This window comes from Anarhichas minor, unplaced genomic scaffold (assembly GCF_050575085.1).
Source record: "Anarhichas minor isolate MPS153535 unplaced genomic scaffold, ASM5057508v1 ptg000010l, whole genome shotgun sequence".
NCBI classification, from domain to species: domain Eukaryota; kingdom Metazoa; phylum Chordata; class Actinopteri; order Perciformes; family Anarhichadidae; genus Anarhichas; species Anarhichas minor.
The window spans coordinates 9,262,288-9,284,869 of record NW_027466456.1 but is presented as its reverse complement, the minus strand read 5'-3'; the positions used below and the strand labels follow the sequence as shown (position 1 = coordinate 9,284,869).

Below are 22,582 nucleotides of genomic sequence, written 5' to 3'. Positions count from 1 at the left end.
TCAGAGGTACTGAATCAAAGGAACTGTATTTCACGTTCTGAACATCATTGTGGCAGCAAACAACTATTTGCTGTGAAAAGAAATAGTGGAGCATTACTACCTGTGCAGAGGATGAAGGTTACTCCTCCTCTGTGTGTGTGTGTAGTGATCCAAGCTTCTCCTTGATTTGTAGACATAGACGGGCCAGCCGGGCTTTTAGTGCAATGTTGTGCATGTGAGCGTGCCCCACTGGTTCGCTCTGCGCTGCTCTCATAGTGTTGTCACCAAAGCGGTCGCTTAACACTGTTAGTATTGTCAGCACGTTCGCCGTAGTTTGCGATGAGACCTCGGTTCGGCATCGTCATGTCGAGAGCAGTTGAGAGGCAATCGAATGGCTTCCAAATGCTGATCTTGCCCCTTTAAACTTCCAAATGTGTGCTGAAGAATTTAATTCCATTCTAACTTTCTCAGAGACGTGGCTGTTACAGTGGCTTCATAGAAAATAACATTTTGCATCAACATAAATTGAAGAGAGGCCTAATACCCCGAAAAAGCCAGCGTCTTCCTACTGCGCATTAATAATTCAAATCTTTGACGCTAACATGGCATCAAGTGTTCTGCCTTCGTCACACATTTATTTCCTGTAAATCGACTTGTGGCAGCGCTGTGATTATTACACGGGCGATCGCCGCACATCTGGCGTGGTTACAAGCAGCTTTCGTTGAAGCATCTGAAACAGTTGACGAGCCAATAAAATGTAACACAAGAAGACAGTTGGCTGTCTGTGTACTTTCCATGTGTGACTAAAGTTTGTGCAAACTGTCGAATCCCATCTTGCAACATGACGCTTAAACTCTGTAGTGTCACTCATTCAATAAGAAGTGAGCACAGCCAGCTCTCCCTGTCTAAACTACAGAAGAAGGTCAGGCACCTTTTGATTTATCAGCTTGAAAAAGAAACAGGGTTTTTACAATTGCTTTATCTGTATGTAGTTAGTAATGGATCCCTTCATTCTACAACAGGGTGGCTTCATTAATTAATCAAACACTGGCTTTTTATCCCAGGCGGAGGCTTTTCACGGTTGTTTCCTTCTCATTCATCCCTCTGACTCAGCCACCTAGATGTGATATCTATGTCCTTTGAGCCACACTGTGCAGCGAGAGTTTCAGCCAAATAACGGCACCCACCTGCAGTGAAGATGAATATGTAAATATGAAAAGTAGGTCAGAGATCAGATTTCATCAGGTAAAGTCACTGCTGAAATATCCTCTCGCCAAGCAGGGCCTTTCAGCCAATCTGATTCCAGCATCGCCCTCTGGATAACTGCCATGTTTCAGGTTTAACTCATGAAGGTATTCAGTTGTCATTCGTTCATCCCCTGATGTATAAAGACGAGACACAAGGGCAGGCCAGTCGTTTAATTAATGCTGTCTGATCAACGTAGTCTTTTGAGCCTGAGTGAAATTCTAACAGAGGTTACATGAACTGGACTTAACACTTGGAAGTAGCTGCACGGTGACAATGCCTTAAACCTTCTGCCTCCGACGCATCATATCACAGAAGGCCAAATGGCAGGCTTAGTGTTATGGCCCGCCTGGTGTTATTAAAACTCCAAACATGCTCGAGCTTAAATTTGTTTCCATTACTCTGGTTTGCTTATTTTAATTAGTGGCCTTAATCTGTAATTAGCCCAGAGGTCACCTATAGTCTTCGTTAAAAAAAAAAAAGGAATCGTTTTGAAAACAGAGAGAAACTGTTTTGACATGTATTAAATTAGACTGCTGTTAACCCATGAAATGTCAGTTACACTCACTCCTATACTGTCCAATTAGAACGATAAAAGAGAAATAGTGCAGGCATGACTGACTGATGTTTGCAACTTAATTCAATTTAACTGCTAGTTTTTCTCAACCTCTAAAGCGAGAGTTTGTTTGCTTTGGCAAAATTCTCAAATGATTTTCAAAACAACATGTGCAAACCTCCGAACCACTGGGCACTTGTTGACAACAGATTTGAACTTCTCATTCTTTTGCTTCTCACAATATGGCGCCGGCTGAGTCGCCGGCTCGCATCTAACAGTTCTAACAGAGCAAGCTACGGCAACGGTGCTGACAAAGCGAACGGTGTTGAGAAGAACCCGAGGCTGGGGGCGCTCTGCTTTCCCCGACGACGCCGTTGGTCGGGACGACATTATCGGCTGTAAGCGCCGTATGTATGAGCACAGTGCCAGTGTTGCCAACTCCTCAGTAAGGAAAGTAGCTATTGGCTGCAGTGTTGCCAACTTGGCGACTTTCTCGCTAAATCTGGCGACTTTCCAAACCCTCATGGCGACTTTTTTTGTCAAAAGCTACGAGCGACAAATCTAGCTACTTTTTCTGGTGTTGTTGGAGACTTTTCTGGTGTTTTGACTCTGACGTGAAAGCACGTACCGTTCGGCATATCGGCATACATTCACATAGCAAATAGTTCTTTGCTGCTGTATTGATGCTCTGAATCTTGCATTTGCACCTTAAAACAAATGAGTCAGTACAATTGTCTATAATTTGCAATAACCAACTCACCAATTAAATAAAATCTTGCTGAACAAAACTGAATATGTTGTTTCTAAGTCGAATAGTTGTACTCTCCAAATCGTGTATGAATTATTTAGTTGTGTAAGTAATCACATAGTCCACAATGGGCCATTCAATGGATAAAATCAGTCAGGCATACAGCAGGAATATGATCGCAGTAATATGGATTTTTTTTTTGTAATGCTGGTAAATTGGTAAATTGCCTGTAAGGTGAAACTTGAACTTCACTAGTGAATGGGGAGTGTCTCATATCTTACATCAACCAATCTTGCCTTCTGTCAATTTAGTTAACAGGTGCTATTCATGAGTATGGATTTTGCCAAACATTATAAGGTAAGCAATGAACAGGGGCATATTCCTGCTCAGGGGAGAGGAGTAAGGATCCAAGGTGCCGAGTGAGGAGACGACTAGTAGAATAGAAGAGGCAGAGGAGTACAAAGACATAGAGCTGTCCCAGATACAATACGGGCCACACCATGTAATTAACCATGGCCTTACAATGACAGAGGCTGGTCTCTGAGTGCAGCCCTAATGTAAACAGAGTCTTCAATTATCCAAACACTGCAGGGAAAACACATATAGTCAGTCAATACTGGAATTATTCATATTACAGTGGCCAAGTTAAAGTAATACATTTGAATTTGAGTAAAAAACAAATACAGTAGAATAACATTAAGTCAATAAAAGTTAGAACAAAAGTCAATGCATGTCTGAGGCGTACAGCACAGGACAGCATTGCAGTACAATACGCATATAGTAATATTATATATTTGTGAATTCCAATGTGAAGGACTATAGACGACCTTGTGCTGGTGGCAGAAGAGCAGTTTTTACACCACAACATTGTGGCAGCAAATAATTCTATTGCACTCCGAGAGATCCAGAATGCAACCGTGGAGGACAATGGCGTCTTACAAAATATCGACTCTGTCAGCATCTCCACAATAGATAGTGTTAAAAAGACATCAAGTGACCATAAAACAACTCTGCAAGGGACCATTTGATAGAAACTGTGATGGGGCTGCGGTATCAGTATGTGCAGGCAAAGTCGAGGTGTGCGCTACACCTAGTACATTGTACCTTGTTATGGATTTTCCTTCATTATGACCTATATGTATTGACAGTATATACTTATTGAAGTTGCAGAGAAGAGCACAGAACATTTGGCTTTGTTGCACCTGTAGGATTCTACAGTAGAAGTGATTTGATACGTTGTTAATTGTTAATGGAGCCCGAACGACGTGAAATGTCTCACGCCCTTGTGTTTGTGGATGAGGCTGTGCGACTCTGTAAGGGCAGCTGCAGTGTGTACTGAAAGTACAATGAAAAAGTATGTGATTTGGAAAGCGGCTTCAATGTCTCTGCTTGCTGCTGCTTGTGATGACATCACAGAGGAACATTGCAGGGGATAGTTAATGCAAGAATGTCGTCGTCGTCCCCCCCACATGAAGAATCTCCCAGGGGAACCTTTATGAAGTTCAGTGGCTGATTTTGTCAGCAGAGTAAAACAGCTGTATGAACATGTGCCCATACAGAGTAATATTCTTTAGAAACGTTCATTTCTTCTTGCCATGTAATTATCTCTTGTTTTAGTTTCTGTGTCAGCTAACGTCTTCATATTAATTCAGTACTTGGCATCCCGAAGCCTCATCAATACCCCACGCTCCTGGGCGCTTGGTGCATATGGCTTGATGTGTGACAGTAAAGCATGACTGATACAGTGGATTGGGATATGGTCCAAATGCTTCTCTTTTCCTTTACGAAGGCAGAATTGCACTGAGGTGGAGAGAAGTCAGTGAAGAGTGGCCACCAGCTGGCTCAGGCTCTGCCTGCTGTGGCCATATCAGCCGCTCCAATGGACAACCTTCATCCATTCATTCTGCTCCTTATCTTTGTAAATGAGCACATGTCACAAGTCTCCGTGTAGGAAGGGCGAGGCACCTTTCATGAAAAATGCAAAATGTATTTGACAAATGTTTTGAGAGCTGAAACACTGGCTATTTCAAGTTGCCCACGTGCTGCTTTAATGTCAGCGACATGATTTGTTCATGCAGGTCTCGTAGTTGCGCAGCACTTCCAATGCTAAACAGCCACAATATAACACAGGACCCTTTATGTGTAAGGGGCTTGTGATTACAGGAAAGTCTGACTATGGTATTACATGTTATCCATAGCTCAAACAGGATGTCAAGAATTATGAAACATGCATGAATTAAGTGGGAGGGAGCTTTGGCTTTTACACTTTGTGGAGACACAGGCTGCTAAACTAATTGCAGCAGACCGATTTATAATGAGACTTGTCAGAAAGACACGGTACTGTATATGTGAGAACTGTTACAAAAAGAGATTTCCTGTACACTAGAGCTACCTTTCAAGATATGTAATCTTTAGTGATAATGATTTACATGCTACTTAATGGGTTATGATATTCTCCTGTCCATCAGGTTCATGACATCATTTTAAAACCCATTGGATTCTTTCAGAAATACACTGTCATTGATTATTGCAGCATGATGTTTTGCTTAGTTCCTGAAAAGAAGCATTATGGATATTGCAGATAATGGGAAGATAATGCTTTTCAATAGACATTTACTATAAATGTAAAGTGTCACTTCAGTGTATTCACTCAGGTTCCCTGCTGCTGTTTTTGATAAAAGCATTCCAAGATGTCTATATTGTATAAAGTATAATCAATCCAAGCATTTCCAACAAAGGCCTGTGATGTGTTACAATTCGTCTGGGTGAGATACAGAACCTCCATTTTTCAGTCCCAAAGGCAGAAGTAATAGCCTCTACAGTTACCTCCTTTTGTATCCATTTTTCAGCAAGTGAATCTCTGCTATACCTTAAGGATTATGTAAAACATCATATTAAACAGGATGCAAAAACTGTTTTCATAAGCCAACATATTTCAAATTATTAAAAGAGTCCACAAAAGATATCTGGACAATTTTCCTCTGCGGTACACGCCAATAATAAAGCATGAGTAGCTGGTCAATGACAGGAACAGCTCTGTAGCTCTGTAAGCTTTAGATAACTCTGGGCAGCGGGCAAATACGGCCTTAACACTTGACGAAATACAGCATACTCCCACCCAAAGTATCGCTCCGATGCTCGGGCCGTGGTGACTTTGCCTGACAGCAAAGGAAAGTCTTCCGAATCAATTCACTCAGTTTGGATACAAAACCCACATAACCCTGCTGCCTCGCTTTAAAATACGGCGTCTGACTATGACATGCCTTATCAATCACTGTGAATATCTCCTTTGTTCTGCGGCATAAAGGCACTCCTAGTTGTCAAAGCACTTTTCATCCTTGAACTCACGTCTCAGTTGAGCTATAAATAACTGGCATCTAAAACTCCTCTCAGACCCAGCTCATTAGAGCCAGGCATTACACAGAAATAATGGCCACAAGACTTGGTTTTATAACAAAGCCAGAATGTAAGTGTATTCACTCAGAGAGGTGGGAATACTGCTAAAGCATTATTAGATTTAAAGTTTTAAAAAAAAGAAGCGAAATCGTCAATACGGTGTATAAAAAAAATAACTATTTCCTAAAACTTGCATGATTAGCTTTCAAGATATGACTCAGTAACTGGGCCAGGAGTGCTTTTTCTTTCACTCTTCCTCTCCCACCGTCTTTGAGGCTGAATGCATGATAAGCTTTGCCAAAAGTGAGATTTAGCACAGGGCATCTATGCAAAAAAACCAAACATGAATAACAGCAAAGTAGAGGAGCACTTTTAAAAGGAGGGGGAACGGCAATGATTGCCAAGCACCCATTCCTGCTCATACTTGCGAGTAGTGATTTTAAATGCGACCACGACAGCCAAAGCCCAGTATCATTCATTAATGCCCTGTCTCCTCATTACTGTCTCCTCACTCTTTTGAAGGACTCATTACCTGCATAATGGCATAGTGCTTAGAACAGTCAGACCTTTCCTTGGTGTGAATTAATCACCTACATGCACAGACAAAAAGGGAATTCTCACATTAAATATTAAGAAACTTCTCGCTCTGGCTTTCTACTTTTTTCAAACTTCTAAAAGGTGCACTTCATTGAAGACATGACACTGGTATCATTGAAGACTGCCCACGACGTCTGTCATGTGTCTGCAAGGGCAAAAAAAAAAAAAGGGAAGCAAGGAAGAAGAAAGACGTATATACTTACAGTTGACTGTGACTTTTACTGTTTTGGTGTCAGGAGAGGCAATGTCATTTAAAGCGCTGCATTCGTAGTCTCCAGCCTGGTCCCTTGTGATGCCGGTGATGTTAAGATATTCGCCACTATCATGCTTCTTGGCTGGAAATAGAAAAAAAAAGAGGCAAAGTACTTACACTGTGTCTTCAAAGAATATAGGATGTACAAACACTGCACACACACATAGCTCCAAGCTGTCTGTAACCTATGGATGGAGTGTGGAAAGCCTTCATTTAGAATAAATAGCTTTCAAGTGCAAGCCTGAGTAGAAGATGCAGTGTGATTAGGTATTGTACTGAACTCCTGATTAAAATAGAGGATTAGCAGTGCATTGATCCGTTCATATTGATATGGTGGCAGGAAATGAAATAATGGCGTGTTCCCAGTCATCCACTCATCATTTGCTCAACTCAACACAATGCAGTTAGAGCTACTTCCTGGAAGACAGACAGACTGGATGGCTCAATGCACATGTCAGTGCTTTATAGTTAGCCAGCAGCGCCCCAAAGGCAGCAGCACAAAAGCACCACGACTGGCATATTAGCTGGAGGGAGTGCAAGACCACACAACCATGTCCACTCCAATCAGCAAGGAACATTAAGATACTACACGACAGGACAAAATACTGGAGAAAACATTGAAACTGGAAATATGATAATCGGAAAGAAGCAATAATGAGATACAATATGGTGTGTCCATAGTACAGAGAGGACAATCAGGCCGAAATATAGAAGTGAAGTAATGTTAAGTAAAGTCTTGGCAATGACAGACAATAATCCCCCCCCACCACTGATAGATGGATAAATGGATAAATGGATAAATGGACAGACAGACAGAGAGACAGACAGATACACAGACAGGTACAAATATAGAAAACCAATATGACTGGATGTTTTTTTATAATATATGATTATAGGATCTCAGCAGGCAGCGCTGTGTATGTGTAATAAAGAGACCAGAATTAATTTCCAACACTGAGTGAAGCTCAGTGTGAAAATCTATTTATATACAACTTTTCAGGGTGGTAATGGTGGTTTGGGATGGAAGATGTGTGGCGGCATTGGGGATTAAACTGAGCGCACAATCAAGCAAAACTGAGCTCAACATACTGTTCAGAGAGCAGCTGAGACCTGACACTGACTCAGCAATATCTCATAAAAGAGGAGCCGGAATCAAGACACTCCATGCTTCAGGAGTGGAAATGCTGCCATTCTCCCCTGAAAGTGAGCCGAGTTCTTATCCTGCAGCCGTGGTAGCTTTTTATCTGCTAGCTACTGTGTCATAAAACTTGAAACTGAAGGTATTGTTGATAATGAGCTTTCCTGTCTCCTGTCACACAACAATGGAGTCCAAGAGTCTTGGCAAAGACATTGGTGGCGACACAAACAACAGCAAAAAGAAATGTTGATCCATAAACAAGCACCGGATGTCTCTGAAAAACAGAACCGGTAACATGCCAAGAGAGCACAAGGACGGAACAACAACACAAAGGACTCTATTTCTGTGGCGGTGCATAGCTCATAGCTTGGCTTTCCACCAGTGAGGATGCTTTTTTTTTTTCTTTTTAGGATTTTTAAAACTTAATCCCACTGATTGGGAAGGGGGGGGGGGGGGCATTGCAGAACAAGTCAGTATAGCAATCAAAGGGTGCAGTGCAAGCTTGGTGTAAAAAGATAGCAGGGATTATGCAGGCCAGGTGAACGTGCGGTTCACCATCATTCTTTACCTCGTCTCTCTGACTTTACCTGTGCTATGTATACGTGAACAGCCATACCTATGCTCTTTGTGCAAATTATGCTGGGGACTTTTGACTTTGGTATATTTTTTTCTCAAGCAGGAAATAGGTACGAGAGCACTGAATATATGAGATAGCATGTTACTGTCAAAAGCAGCAGCACGTTTGGGATCGCTACAGGAGAACAGGAATCCACTATCAAGTGTTCTACTTCACTGTACTTAATGGGCAGGTTTTTTTTTAGCACTAAATCTAATCCAAAATACCTTAATACATCACAATTCAAATGAACTTAAACAGTTTGGTTGACGTGTGAATTGTTCTTCCTGTAGCTTCAGTGCAAGTCATTGCCTGCGCGGTAGCCCTGCAGACACACTTGGCCTCAGTAATAACAGCTAGAAATTAAAGCTTCGACATATGCAGAGGGACTGGATATTATCTGTTTCACTGAATCAGCAGGTATCCTGCTATGCTAGGCTGCAGCCTTAGCCAGCACTTCTGTGCTTGATCAAATACATCACATCCTCCTAAAAAATGTGCAAAATAATTGTTTTTTGAATAAGAATGGACGGAAAAGCACGTCTTTATTTACGTAATCTCATTTTCATTTGTGTTTGTGAGCGATACAGCATTGCTTAATTAAAATGAAATGGTTTTTATTCATCATGTATTAATTAACTGTTGATTAGACCGAATTTCAGCACAGAGCTGAAACAGTAGATATCTGTACCAACATCATCAGTAGCCACATACTTGCACATTATGATGAAGGCAGATGGGAGTAAAGTTCAGATTACATCTGGATGAGGCAAAGCAAGCATCATTCAGTCATGACTGATACCAAGCATGCTACGGTAAGCATACTGATTCCCTCAGACCTCCAACTGTTTCATAGCTGTGCTTTGCACCTGTAGTCATACAAGTACCACAATGCATTACCCTGGCCATGATACTGTATGTTTAATTATGCACCTCTGAGAGAGACAGCAGGATGTGTGCATGTACAGTAGCTGGTAACACACAAACAATTAGATATATTCATTTGACTGAATGCCTAAATATGGCAAACACAGCTTTTATGGATTTGTGTGAACCATTAGTGGTTCCACTCTGTCTAGCGTGTTAACTGCACACAATAATCGATACTACAAATCACAGAACCTACACAGCACGGTTATGTCTGCTGCTTTTATTGTGAAGCACTTTGTGACGTCAGCACTAGACAGATGCTGTATAAATGCACTTTATTTGCACAGTTGTGGATTATAAAAGAAGTCTAGACTTTATGTCTCAGTGTCGTGTGTCCCCCCCCCCCCCCCCCACCACCACCACCTTCCTCACAACAAGTAGTTAACATGGTTGACCTGTATGTGGCCCTTACAGCACAGCTCCAGTGTATTTTACTGTAATGGGGAATTATGATACGCAGGATCTGGAAATCCACTGTGTGCACTTGTGTCTTTTACTAGTGCAATGAAATCAAAAGCAGCGACCCATGAGGCCAAGTACGCCTGATGCTTCCAATGGCATTTATGGCTGAATCAAATGCAGCGGTTTCCACAGGAAAGCACTGCGACCTTTCTGTCACTGCATGGGAAACAGAAATCACTAATTTGCCTATGATGGGTGTGGGTGTGGGGGGGGGGGGGGGGGGGGGGGGGGGTTTGCATAAGAGAGCATTAGAGCAGTCAATGTACAAAAAACAGAAACGTTGAATAGAAATAAAACTTGTGGATGGAATACAATAGAAGTCATGTTCTATGAGGTGGTGGTGAGCTGAGGCATGGTGCGATCAGCAGGATGAGAGCAGAGACAGGCTTTTCTCCCTTCTGCCTAACAGTGCTGCACAGCCCCTCAGTCTGCAAATATTTGCATTGGCAACAGGAGCTTGGATGCGATTGACAACGATTTTCAAAGGCAACAATATTATTTCTTAGTCTCTATTTTGCACTCGGTTTGACCTGAATTCGGGGAGGTGATTCCACCTCCTCAGGAGAAATGCTATTTTACTGGCTTTAGTTGACAGAAGACTTGTGCAAAATCCCAAACTGCTCTCGTGTTTGCACCTAACTTTATATAACATTTATGCCAAAGTTAACACATAAAAACATTTGATTACAGATTGTAATGCAATTAAGAAATTAAGAGAGTCTGCACTGAGTCATTCTTACCAATAATGCCCCCCCCCCCCCCCCAGATTGTAGGATTGTTATGGTCCTTTTCTTTCAGTTCATCAAATGTCTCTAGACATCAGACAATGGGGAGCGCGGATATGTTGATGAAGTAACTTTTATCTTAAATGGCAACCACACCGGAAATGTTATTCTTGCCAGCAGAACACGATTTCACTCTACCGGACATATCTGTTTCACCTGATTCAATTTGGTCTGAAGTTGTTTCGTTGAAGGCAGTCGGCCTGATGCACAGTTGTATGGCACCAGAGAGCAGACAATCCTTCCCCCCCCCCCCCCCCCCCCCCCCCCCTCTGGCTTCCCCCTAAGCCTTTCTGTCCAAGGAATCATGCCATTTTGAATGAAGTCGGAAACTAATTACTAAAATTATGAATCTAATTTAGTTTAAAATAATTTTTGGTTTTGTGACAACAAGACATATAATAAGATAAAAATGCCAACTAAGGCCAAGTATCAATAGGAAGGAATGAGTCCTACAAACCGGCAATGCGTTTCTTTTTTTCAATGGGTTCTTTGTTAGACGTTAGATATAAAATCCGTCAGTAGATACCCCTCTCTTGAATTTTGAATATTTTAAGTAACGTTACATTTTTACCTCTGCCAATAGCATTCAACCACCAAAGAAAATTATAAACGTGATGTTCATTTGCGAAGATTATCTTGCTGATGAAAACATGTTAGTATCATAAACTTGTGTTTACCACTGAGCATATTTTCAATAATAGTCCCAAATCCAATGGCCTACACAAATGCATCATCCCTGCAGGAAAATTAAAGTGTAGCAAGTGTAAACAAGTGTAGCTTTCATAAAACGAGAATGGGGTGGCGTGGTTGACCCTGTGATGTAAAACAGCATATATGGCTGACTATTTGGTGCCTTCAGCTAACCCACACAAAATAACCCAGCATTTGATTTAATATAAATACTTCTGCCAAAGTGAGTTCTGTATCACTGAACATTGAGGATGCAGAGCAGGTAAAGGATAAACTGAAGACTTGGGCAAAGAGAAGGGGGATGATTCACAGCGGGGAGGAAGTCTGTATCGAGTTGAAACAGCAGGACAATTTAACTACATTTGCCTTAAAGGTGGAGTCAACGATTCTGGAGAAATGGGAAGAAGAATTGTATTGGATTAGGATCGCTGACTGCACCTTTAATCATGGTAATTGACAACAAGGATTCAAACCATACAAATGTTAAAATACACCCTAATTTCTGAACATGGAAAATACCTTTTTCACCATTTTCCCTTACAGATATAATTGATTTAATCAATGATGGCTCCATTCTTTTGAGGTGTCCCAGTAAGCCAGCATGCACAATACCAGTGCCTTAGAATTGTCATGCAGCCATTGTTAATGCTATCTAAATGTCTGCTTGCACAATTCATAGACTACAAATGCAATTGTTAATGTAACTGGCACAGCCATGTGGAACAGGTGTGAGTAATAATGACTCCCACATTCAACAGTCCCCTTTGGTGAGATCCACAGGAGGCATGTAGGCTCCCAATTAAACTGATGGAGCTACATATTACAGCTTGCGGGTGCTAACAAACATGACGGGAATGGTGGAGCGCTGAGCTGATGATTCAGCGTGAAAATATCTTCTGATGACATCTTTGAGATGGTCAAAGACTAGTCAAGCCTCCAAGATGAGTTAGAACGAATGAAGTATAGTGGGAGGTATAACATCACCATGATTGTATATATTTTGCCAAGACCACAAAATGCCACTTCACATTATCAAAAATGTATTGTGCTCTTACAGCCCACAACCTTTGTTTATCTAACATTGTATTCGGTGAATTATACGACGGCTTTTGAGGCCATTGCTTGTGTAACGTTACATCGCCGCTTGCTTTTGAGTTTGAATGAAGTCTGTTGTGTTCATTAATCACGCAACGCAGCAGTGGACGTTGCAGAACCACCGCGTGGAGATGTGCACTCTACTGAGTGCACTTTTCTAGTCTGCAGCTGAAATCATGCTGTAAATGTCTTCTCTAATGATAGTTCACACAGCCTGTAGTCCCACTGGTGAGTGTAAGGTTGAAGAGGTACGTGATTAACTATTATAACCATTACCGTCATTAGTCTTCCCACTAAGAATTGTGTTATTACGACTGGAGAGATAAGATATGGCTTACTCCTGTTTCTATGTCTTTGCTGCTAAATTAATTTCCGTACCAAGGACAAATTCTGTTGCTAAACTGTAATAAAGACATCCAAGAGATGGTCCCTGGTGCGCAAGTTATGATTTGATGCATTTTGTGGGATAAGAAGAATTTTTTTGGGACAAAACCCAAAATGGAAGCCAAATAAATTGACAATATTGCAGTGTTTAGGCTTCGGAAACGCAGAGGGAAAAGAAGTTTGCTGATAAGTAAAAAGTATTATTGGACTGAATGTGAGTTTTAATTTGTACCAATGTGGCATTAGAGAGATCCCAACATATGTATTTATAAATGTGCATTTTGTTGACTAATTATCAGTGTAAGAATTCTTATCTTATAAAAAACATTAATTTATTTAGTTAATTTATTTGACCTACGACAGTATTATATACATTATATGACAATACTGTGAAAAGGTTATTATTTTGTGCCCATATCATCTACATTTAAACTTAAGTATTAAGTGTGGCTTATGACAATTAATGCAAGATATATTGTGTTGCAAGTGTGATACTGTAACATGCATCTCATGATCGACTTATTTCGTACGCAGATATGTTCTATGGACTCCTGTTTGAACAAATCCAAAAATACATGTAATACTGAAACAAATGGACACATTTCCATTTGAAAAAAAATCTAATTAAGCTGCAGTCTTTCTTGATAAATGAAAGCCAATATATTTAGTTGCATCAGCCTGCCCCGCCTGCAAATGGTATTCCTATCGATAACAGGAGGAAGGGGGCTTTGTAAAGGTCATGGAAGCCATTATACAAGAGTCGCATCCTCGATAGAGGCCTATACTTCGAAGATCATTATATGTTGAGTGCTCAACCTTGACATTGCAGGAAAACAAAACAGACATAGCATTATGCATCCTCAAAAAAATATGAAGGATAATAGATGGAAGAAAATCCACTGTTGATGTAAGGAACGTTAAACTACCAACAGACCTAACATGCTGAGATATTTGAAAGACTTACAGAGGCCCTTCTCACCTGAGGGAGATGTCACTCCAAGCAAATTAAAGAAATCACAGCGAGGTTAATTTCACATTCAGCGCCAATGCTTGCTAAGTCCCGTTGCAATTTCCCACATTGTGTAGGAGAACTGTGAGTACACTTCCTTCAGGGCTGCAATAGGCAGATAGGGCAGGCATCACTGAAGAATCCATTATAGCGTAGAGCGGCATTTTCTACATCAATTTATCCTTTTAACTCCTGCAAAATGGAGAACAACCCACGCTGCTTCATTGTGTGCTGCTGCCTTCTGGCCCCAACTCAAGGTGTGGGCAAGAACTAGGGGTAGAATGGCACCATGTGCTGCGCCTGCCTGGAAAACATGCTCTGAGTCGGCCTTGATAGCTACTGTAACCCCTACTCTGCGCCCTGGCTGTCAATCTGAGGCCACTAAAATCCAGAGAGTGGAAATGGGCCAGAGGAGCCCCAAGTCATGTCTGATTCTATGTGTGCATTCACCTCGGTGACCCACACAATTTCCTCACTGTTACTTTCTGTGCCGACATATTTAGCCAAATGCACTGTAGAGAGGGAAACACAATTTACTGTACTGGATTTTTAGATTGAGGTTGAGAGATCTATGAAAAAATAGCTCGGACAAGGCAGAGGGCAGCATTCTTCATAGAGCAAATAAACACACTGAGTCAAACTCTTAATCTGTGTGACTGAGGAAAACATTTCATCAACATGTTTATATGTTTGTGCATTACAATTAATGCATTAATTCATATGTTGACTGCAGTAAAAATATAGCACGGATCCAATTCGTTTACTTAAACGGTGTATTTCCTAAATAAGCGGTTGATCAGACAAAAGATGTAGTTAATAATAGCCAAACACAATAGGCACATACTGGTAGCTGAATCCCTCAGTGGTTATGAGTTAAAGATATTCAACACTTTTTACTTTACTATTAAATTGGAAGATACTGTAGTGTGTCAGTGACCAAAGGTTAACTCCATAGCACAGCTCAACTGTACGTATTATTTAATTAACTTCCTTGGCCGCCACAGTGCGTGGAATTGAATCAATCTGTGGAGCCAACGCATGAATACTTAACACACTGCAATATGAATCTGAAACTATATTTAACCTTGTAAATTCAGAATGAGAGGCTTTTACAAGATGGACGAATTGCAACAAGAATGGAACAAAGACAAGATATATCTGTCTCTACATATATATATATATATATACAAGATTAGTATTATGGTGATAAAGGGATATAATTGAGAAGAGTCAAATCAATCACCCTATTCAATCATAGAGTCAAAAATAATAAAAACATGGTGTTTTTCCCCTGACTTGTGTCTGTCAGCCTAACAATGTCATGTTTGGAGTTATTTTTGAATGACCCTGTGGTAAGTGGACGACCTGCTTTACCTGCTGAGCCACTGTCGCCCAGATGAATCACTCATGAAAATAACAAGTTGTAGCTCTAAAGTCCTGCGATGTCAAAGGGTCTTACAGTCAAACATAGTTAACGTATCATAAGGTGCCACAAACGAGATTAAGAGCATATCTATTGCTTTCAAACTGCTCTCAACATGGCGACTGTTGAGCCGGCTGCTCGCAGCTAACGGTGAAAACATCGCTAACAGTACAAAGAACGGCAAAGGTGCTGATAAAACTCCCAGTGTTGACCTGAGGGGGAACCGGAGGGTGGGTGCTACACTCCTGCAAAGACCGCATTGGCTGTAAGCGCTGTATGAGCGCAGTGTAGAGCGGCAGCTGTGAGCTAGCCAGTGGGGCACACTCCGTGCACGAAAACACTCGCTAAAAGCACGCGTGGCCGGCTTGGCTATGAAAACAAAGAAAGGAGAAGCTCGCATTACCTCATACACGGATGGGGGCGAATTAATTCTCTTATGTAGACATTAATCTGCTATATCTTGTTGTGGCAAAATGACGAGAAGAGACGGCGAACTGAAGTCTGCAACCAGCGGGAAGTGTTTTAATAAGATCAAGCCAACATCAACCAGTTTAGCATATCGAAACAAATCCAAATGTATTACTTTTCACAGATCACTTTTATACTCAAGATTCACCCCCCTTAAGTTACTTTCCACCAATCAAACCAGTCCGTTGAACCAAAAGCAAAGCACATCTGGCCTCTTCATTATGTCATGTTCTCATGACTTTGTTTGGGTCAAGGTAACCTTTTGGCAGAACACACGACTCTTTTAAGGGAAATGTTTTGGTAAGATTGGAGAGATTTATTACAATTTGTCTGGCGCTTCCTAATCACTTCCTAAGAATGTTTCAATGAGCCAGAATGCGTTTTACATAACACGTTATATAAACTGTTTACTTGTGAAGCCAAATGTGTTCAGTTCAATCCTAAGTTATATGATGATTTTCTTCAACAATCTTTACATAGCAACGGTTTGTTTGCTTCTATATTAACGCTCTGAATATCAAATTAGCACCTTTAATTTCAAGGAATTTCCTTCAAAAGGGAGGTGGCTGTTAAAGAGGTTTGTTTTTGAAGTCGCTGCCTGGAAGTAAATCATCAATGGCTGCCCGCTGCCATTAAATATGTGCAGAGTGGCAGTAACTCAATATCACATTTTAGATAAAAAAAAGGTCTCTCTTTTCATCCCGTTACTGACACTCCATTAAAGCATGTGACGATTGAGCACCTCTTTAGTTTGCAAAACTCAGCTCCACAGCTGAATGGGGAGGTGTTAAGCAGGGCTCCTGCTGTTGATATCTGAGATTTAAAATGCAGCGCCTAACTCTTTATCTTTCACCTCCCATCGTGTTCAAAGCATGCTCAAGTGTCTTGGCTTTGAACTGCGCAACAGTTCACTGCAAACTATGAGAAGAGGAATCCAGTGCTGAATGAGAGATTCCTGGTGAACAGACGGCCAGAAACTTGCTGAGCGTCTCATAAAGAGCTGCCAAATTCCAGCGCGACATGGCAGACACAACTCAAGGTATGTGGCAGTGACATGAAGTCAAGTCTGAATAATTCATCGTACAGTTCACATTGAAAGCAGACTGAGCTGCCGTACTTATGCACTTGCTGTTGCCACTTAGTTCGGGACCAAGCAAGTTCTGTTGGATCCAGCTTTGAGTAAGCTACTGTACACATGCTGCAGCTACTTGTCAGTTTAAAGGACGCTGCTGTCTGTTTCCTGGGGGGGGGAGATGTGCCTCGTGCACTTAAATGAAAAGGCAAAAAAAAGACAAGGAAACATACAGTATGTAGAGGCCTTCACACTTGGCATGCCTTATGTGAGAAAGTACGGACATGATGAGGACCTTGATGATATATTCTCTCCACACTGTCAAAAGCAAGAGGAAGCTTTGTGCTCAGACATTGAGATAAATAAGAACAAATTGATGATGCTATGCATCAGTGTATGAGCTTATATTAAAGAAAATTTGAAGATAGCTACTAATATTATGGTTAAACATACCTCAAGAAATGTTTAACTTTCCCTTGATTGGACTCAAACTCCACATTTGCTCCTATAATAGACAACTGTTTGGATGCTGATTCGGTAAATTCCACTTAAACGAGTTTCTGTTCAGTGATTGGGAGCCGAAGGGGACATCATTTTCTAGTAACTATTTATATACTTTGTTGTTTACTTGTTCTTACATTTATTGGCAATTACGTTTTTATACATTTACATTAAATAGTTAGACAGATTTGTTTTTAATTTTGTATTTTGTAATTTTGTATTTTTTTATTTGAGGTTGAGTTGCCAGAAATGAATCTTCATAGATCATAGATGAGCGGTATGTTCAAGGCAAGGCAAGTTTATTTGTATAGCACATTTCAACAACAAGGTAATTCAAAGTGCTTCAGATAAAACCATTAAAAGCATCAAAGCATAAGGCAAAAGAAAAGGAGATTTAAAAACAATTAAGAACATTCATTAAAACATTAAAAAACAGTGTAAGAAATAAAATACAGTAGTAAAATGCAATGTTCAAGGTGAATACATTATGAATTATCTATGTTTTGACTAGTTTTCAGTTGTAAAACCAACACTTGTGGACATTTAAGGACTTTAAAGTTACCTCTTTCATTTCCATAATATGGTCTAAGTTACTGTGATCAAGTTATGTAGTCCAGTATTCAAGTATAATTAGTACATTGAACCCTTTTAAATTGATTTGAAGCCGAGGCTCATCGATTTATTCTTAGTTAAACCTAAAGTACAAGTTTTCCAGATCAGAAAGTGAGAGAGAAAAACAGCTGAGTCCCATCACAGATTTAAATCCATGGGATAGATGTGTGACCTTTGAAAAGGCTGACTAGTTTACCAGAATATGTACTTGATTGTTTCCTCAATTGAAAAAGCTCATCAGAGCATTTTGCCCAGCCATCCAGCCAACCAACCCGAAACAGACTTTATTAAAGGCTGTTCTCCCCCCCCCCCCCCCCCCCCTATGACCTGAAGACGGCTGAGGAACCACAGCACAGTGCGTATAAGCAATACCCTGAAAGGCTGACATGTCACACAAGCTGTTGTGAGCTTTAGGAGCAAAGTAAGAAGTGATGTCAAGAGCTCAATAAATGTATAATGACAGATGCTTCTGGGAGCATTACCACTGTACTCCTTCAAATGGTATCTCTCTTTTAAATTCAGCTTTTCTTTAACCATACAAGTAGTCAGAGAACATCATAAATCCTGGAGTAGAAGCTGCAGGATCGCATTGACACACACAAACTTGGCAGCTTCCCATTAATTATTTTCAACCGCTGACTGCTGCGGCACTGGAACAGTCGGGGGTACAATCCTTGCTCAAGGGCACATCAACAACGGTTAATAAGGGTAGTGAGAGACATTCACTTTGCACATCCAGATTTCACCAGCTGATACGGGGGCTCCAGCGGGCTTTCCAGTCACGAGCGACCTTATCACGCAGCAATCACCCCAAACTCCCGAGGACTTCACTGCCAAGCACAATTTTGACATGGGTAATTAAACTGTTCCACAAAACAGCAATGCGTCTTTAAGCCAAATGAGCCCCAGACACATGCTGACACCGTTGCTGCTCCTAGTAGCATGTCAACAAAGATGATCTGTGTGTTACAAGTACTTGCATCTCTCTGACTGAAGACTATTCATTGACTTTATGTATATGCGCACACACTGAGCCAAATTATTCTCTCAATAAACAGTTTCTGGCCACACTTCACTGGATGCACAAAGTTTATTCCTAGTTGGCAGTTTGCTGCTTGGCAGGAAGTGGGGGGAGAAGGGGAAAGAAAATGGAAACACAAAACAGTCGGAGTGGGAATAGGAACTTGACAGTCAGTCAGGGCAATTTATCATCCTGTCAAACTTCACTGACTGCTGCAGCAGAGCTATCCACGGAGCAAAAAATGCCCACCTCCACCCCAAAAATGGCTGACTGTTGAAGAGAGTGAGGCTGGCAAACAAAACCTGTCAAGTAGACATGTTTGTCACTTTACAGCCATTTCACCTGCTTGGCCTCATGTCAATGAAGGCAATTGCTGCAAAGAAAAATAGCCCAAATCATGTGCTGGAGGTGTACGGATACCATCAGGTGCTAATACGGTTCGTAAAGCATGGTTTCGATATAAACTCACAATACAAAAAGTTTGACTTGAAGATACACCATGAAATTTGAAAAATGTGTTATTCTATTCTTGATACTAAAGTTTGTCTCATATGTTGTGTTGAAAATGCATCTATACTATTTTAAATGAATTACTAAATCACCTTTATAGATCCTTTGATAGTAGATCCTTCGATAGATCTACTGAGAGAGCTCAACACGCTAAAAAAGACAAAAACACAAGCAAATGAAAAAAAAAAAAGCATCTTCACTCCTTTGACGACACATAGACAGCATTAGGTATAATGAAAACGTCTGCAAATAGATATAAAACACAAAGGGTCTATAATAAGTTCCCTGGGAATTTCCATGGTGTTCAAATTGAAGTATTTGTGTATTTGCTTGTATTTTATGTATAAGCAGCAACTTTCTTTATGATGTGTAAATTGTCAAAGTTTCAGTTTAAGTTAATCTTCATTTACTGAAGAGAAGAAAGTATGAACTTGTTCGGACCAACAGTCTCCAAACTTTAGTCGGCCACAAACTTCAATTTCCAAAACAATTGTGGTAATAACCAGTTATCATATGTTTTTCCCCCAAAACTCTCCATCTGTAAAAGGTTTCATCATTTTCTTGAGAGGTCTGCTGTTGTGATTGTTTACAGCCTGTCGGCATTTTTCAAATCCTGAGAAGCCACTTGCATTTGTTTTTGCTTTGTGTTATTGCTAGTTTAAGTAGTTCAGCTGGTGTTTGCATGTCTGTTTTTATTAAATGGGACATTCATAACTGACATGAATATTTCCATACGCTTTGACTGCACACTCAGGTATCCTGTGCACTGGCTGGAGCAGACTGTTCTGCATATCCAACAGATTTTAATTGAATTCCATCGATAGGTAATTAGCCTATTACAACCTTTCAGTTGTACCACGTCCTCTGGACGAATGGCCCTTACTACAATAACCGACTCAAAGATCCCATGGCAAATGGCTTCCTTTCTGATGTGCTGGGAGACAGTCTGTGATTACATTTCGTCCCGGGTCCTTTCATTTGACCAGCATATCATTTCTTCCCCGGCATACATCAAAGCGGGGACACTTCAAAGTAGAATGAGTGACTGCCACTCGGACTCTGAGGATGGCTCTTTTGATCATCTTCTGAAAACTCCCCTAACGCAATCAGGGTAAGCACACCAGAGAGGAGGATTTGACAGCCATAAGATAAATGCAGTCATCCTCACCGCTATCAGATAAGCGCAGCACGCTCTAATCCATTAATATGAAAATGAGGGAGGACTAGAAGTGGCTGGGTGGGGGCTTTGCAGCAACAGTTAAATGCTTTGGAATGAGTTTTCAAAGGGACGATTCAGTATTCAAAGCACTTAATGGTGTATGTGTGCTCTGACTATAGGAGCCACCTAAATAAATTACAATGACAATAAAAAGTCTCTGTTAATGCACCTTAAATGCCAAAGCAAATAGGAGGTTCCCCTGCAGTGATGAGAGATGGATTTTTTCACATCAGCATGGAACATTCTAGGAGATATTTTACATTTTTGAAGACTAATACCGATGCAACAGATTTTCCCAGCATAGATATATTGACTCTTAAAAGGGGATTTCTTTTTCATTTGCTGATTTCATTACTTGAGGTAAAACCCTATGGGGGTCCTTTAGATAAGGTCATTCACACTCTGCCATGCTGGCGGGCAGAAACTAAGCCATTCAGCGAGCTCATAGATGTATTAATACAGACTTCTAATGTGTGGCTAATTTCATGTGAAATCATCTTCTGGCCATTTGTCCTCATGCCAGACACACGAGTAGTCCACGGAGCTCACAAGGTTTGTCCTTTTTTTAAATTGAATTATTTTTTAATCATGACTTCTTTTGAAAAAGTGCACATGGATTTGTTAAATATCTTGTGGTGCAATGATTCAGGAAACTCATGAAATATGTTTGTCCAGTGTTATTTTCTTATGGAGTGAGCCTGAGGCCAAATGTGGTCGGTAAAGTTGTTGCATGTGTTATTGAAAACATATTCACATGTCTAATATTTTATAAGTGTTAGACATGTGGATATGTGAGTTAACGCGTGTTTTTCCTCTCTTGAGTAGGGATGGGTATCGTTAGGATTTTTATAGTACTAGTACTAGTACTATTATCAATACTGCTTATCGGTTCGGTTCCTTATTGACACTCTTATCGGTTCTTTTTGATTGTTTTGTGAGAAAAAAAAGACAATTAATTAAAAAATAATCAACATTGCTTCATTATTCATACGTTAACAAATAGTCTTTCTTGAACGGCAACAGCCGAAATGTTTTAATAACTCACTATTGCTGACTATACTATTTCAGCGACAACATCAAATGTAAATTTAACATTCCTACAGGGAGGAGTATATTAGGAGTTGGGAGCCTTGGTCATCTCCCCACAGTAAAGAAACAATTATTGTTAAGGTGTGTTGGCTGGAGTGGTAGTGGGACTAGCAGCTGCAAAATAATTTAGAACACTAACTTATAACAACACAGCTGCTCCCCTTATTAAGAACTATGTATCAAACGACTCAATATACACTGACAGACTTATTAGTTGTTACCTAAATCCCTTTTGAGTCCACTGTTGAGAAGGGGTGCCGGCCTTTAACAATAAACTGGATAACAGCCCTATGACACTCGTTCACCCTCTCCTGTGTTATCGTCCCTGTAGCTGCTCGCGTAGAGGGACTTGGGCTGGGACCGGTGGTGGTAGATGCATTAGCAAAACTCATGGCATCGCTAACGTTACCTGCAGTGGACGAGGATGGACGGCTGCTAAACAGACAGTAGAAAACTGTGCATGTCTGCACATTCATGTTCTGCGTGTTGGCCTAATATATTTGATAAACTGCTGCTATTACCTCGCTTACATTTGAGGATGTTATTGCATTTGTGACAGTGACAGTTCTCAGCATCTACTTGAGGAGAAGAAACTTTTTGTTTCTCTCTGCCATGACGTGTGTCTCGCGCTGTACTGAGCCGGAGTCGGTGTGAAGCACGACACCGCCGCTCGTGCAAAGAAACAGAGAGAGGAGGTTTGCAACACTGCTTTTTCTCACCCCGTAACTTCTGAAGTACCGATAACGGAACCGTTAACTCCTGAGCTTACCGATACTCTGGATAT

The 22,582-nt window shown here is 40.8% G+C and overlaps 1 protein-coding gene across 1 annotated transcript in view; it reads right to left on the bottom strand.

The window, feature by feature from the left end:
- The window catches only part of negr1 (neuronal growth regulator 1), a 123,955-nt gene that overhangs the window by 43,808 nt on the left and 57,565 nt on the right, over positions 1–22,582 (bottom strand). Inside the window, exon 4 of the mRNA XM_076088073.1 lies at positions 6,725–6,856. Coding sequence (XP_075944188.1) covers positions 6,725–6,856 — 132 coding nt within the window. The remainder of the gene's footprint in view (positions 1–6,724; positions 6,857–22,582) is intronic.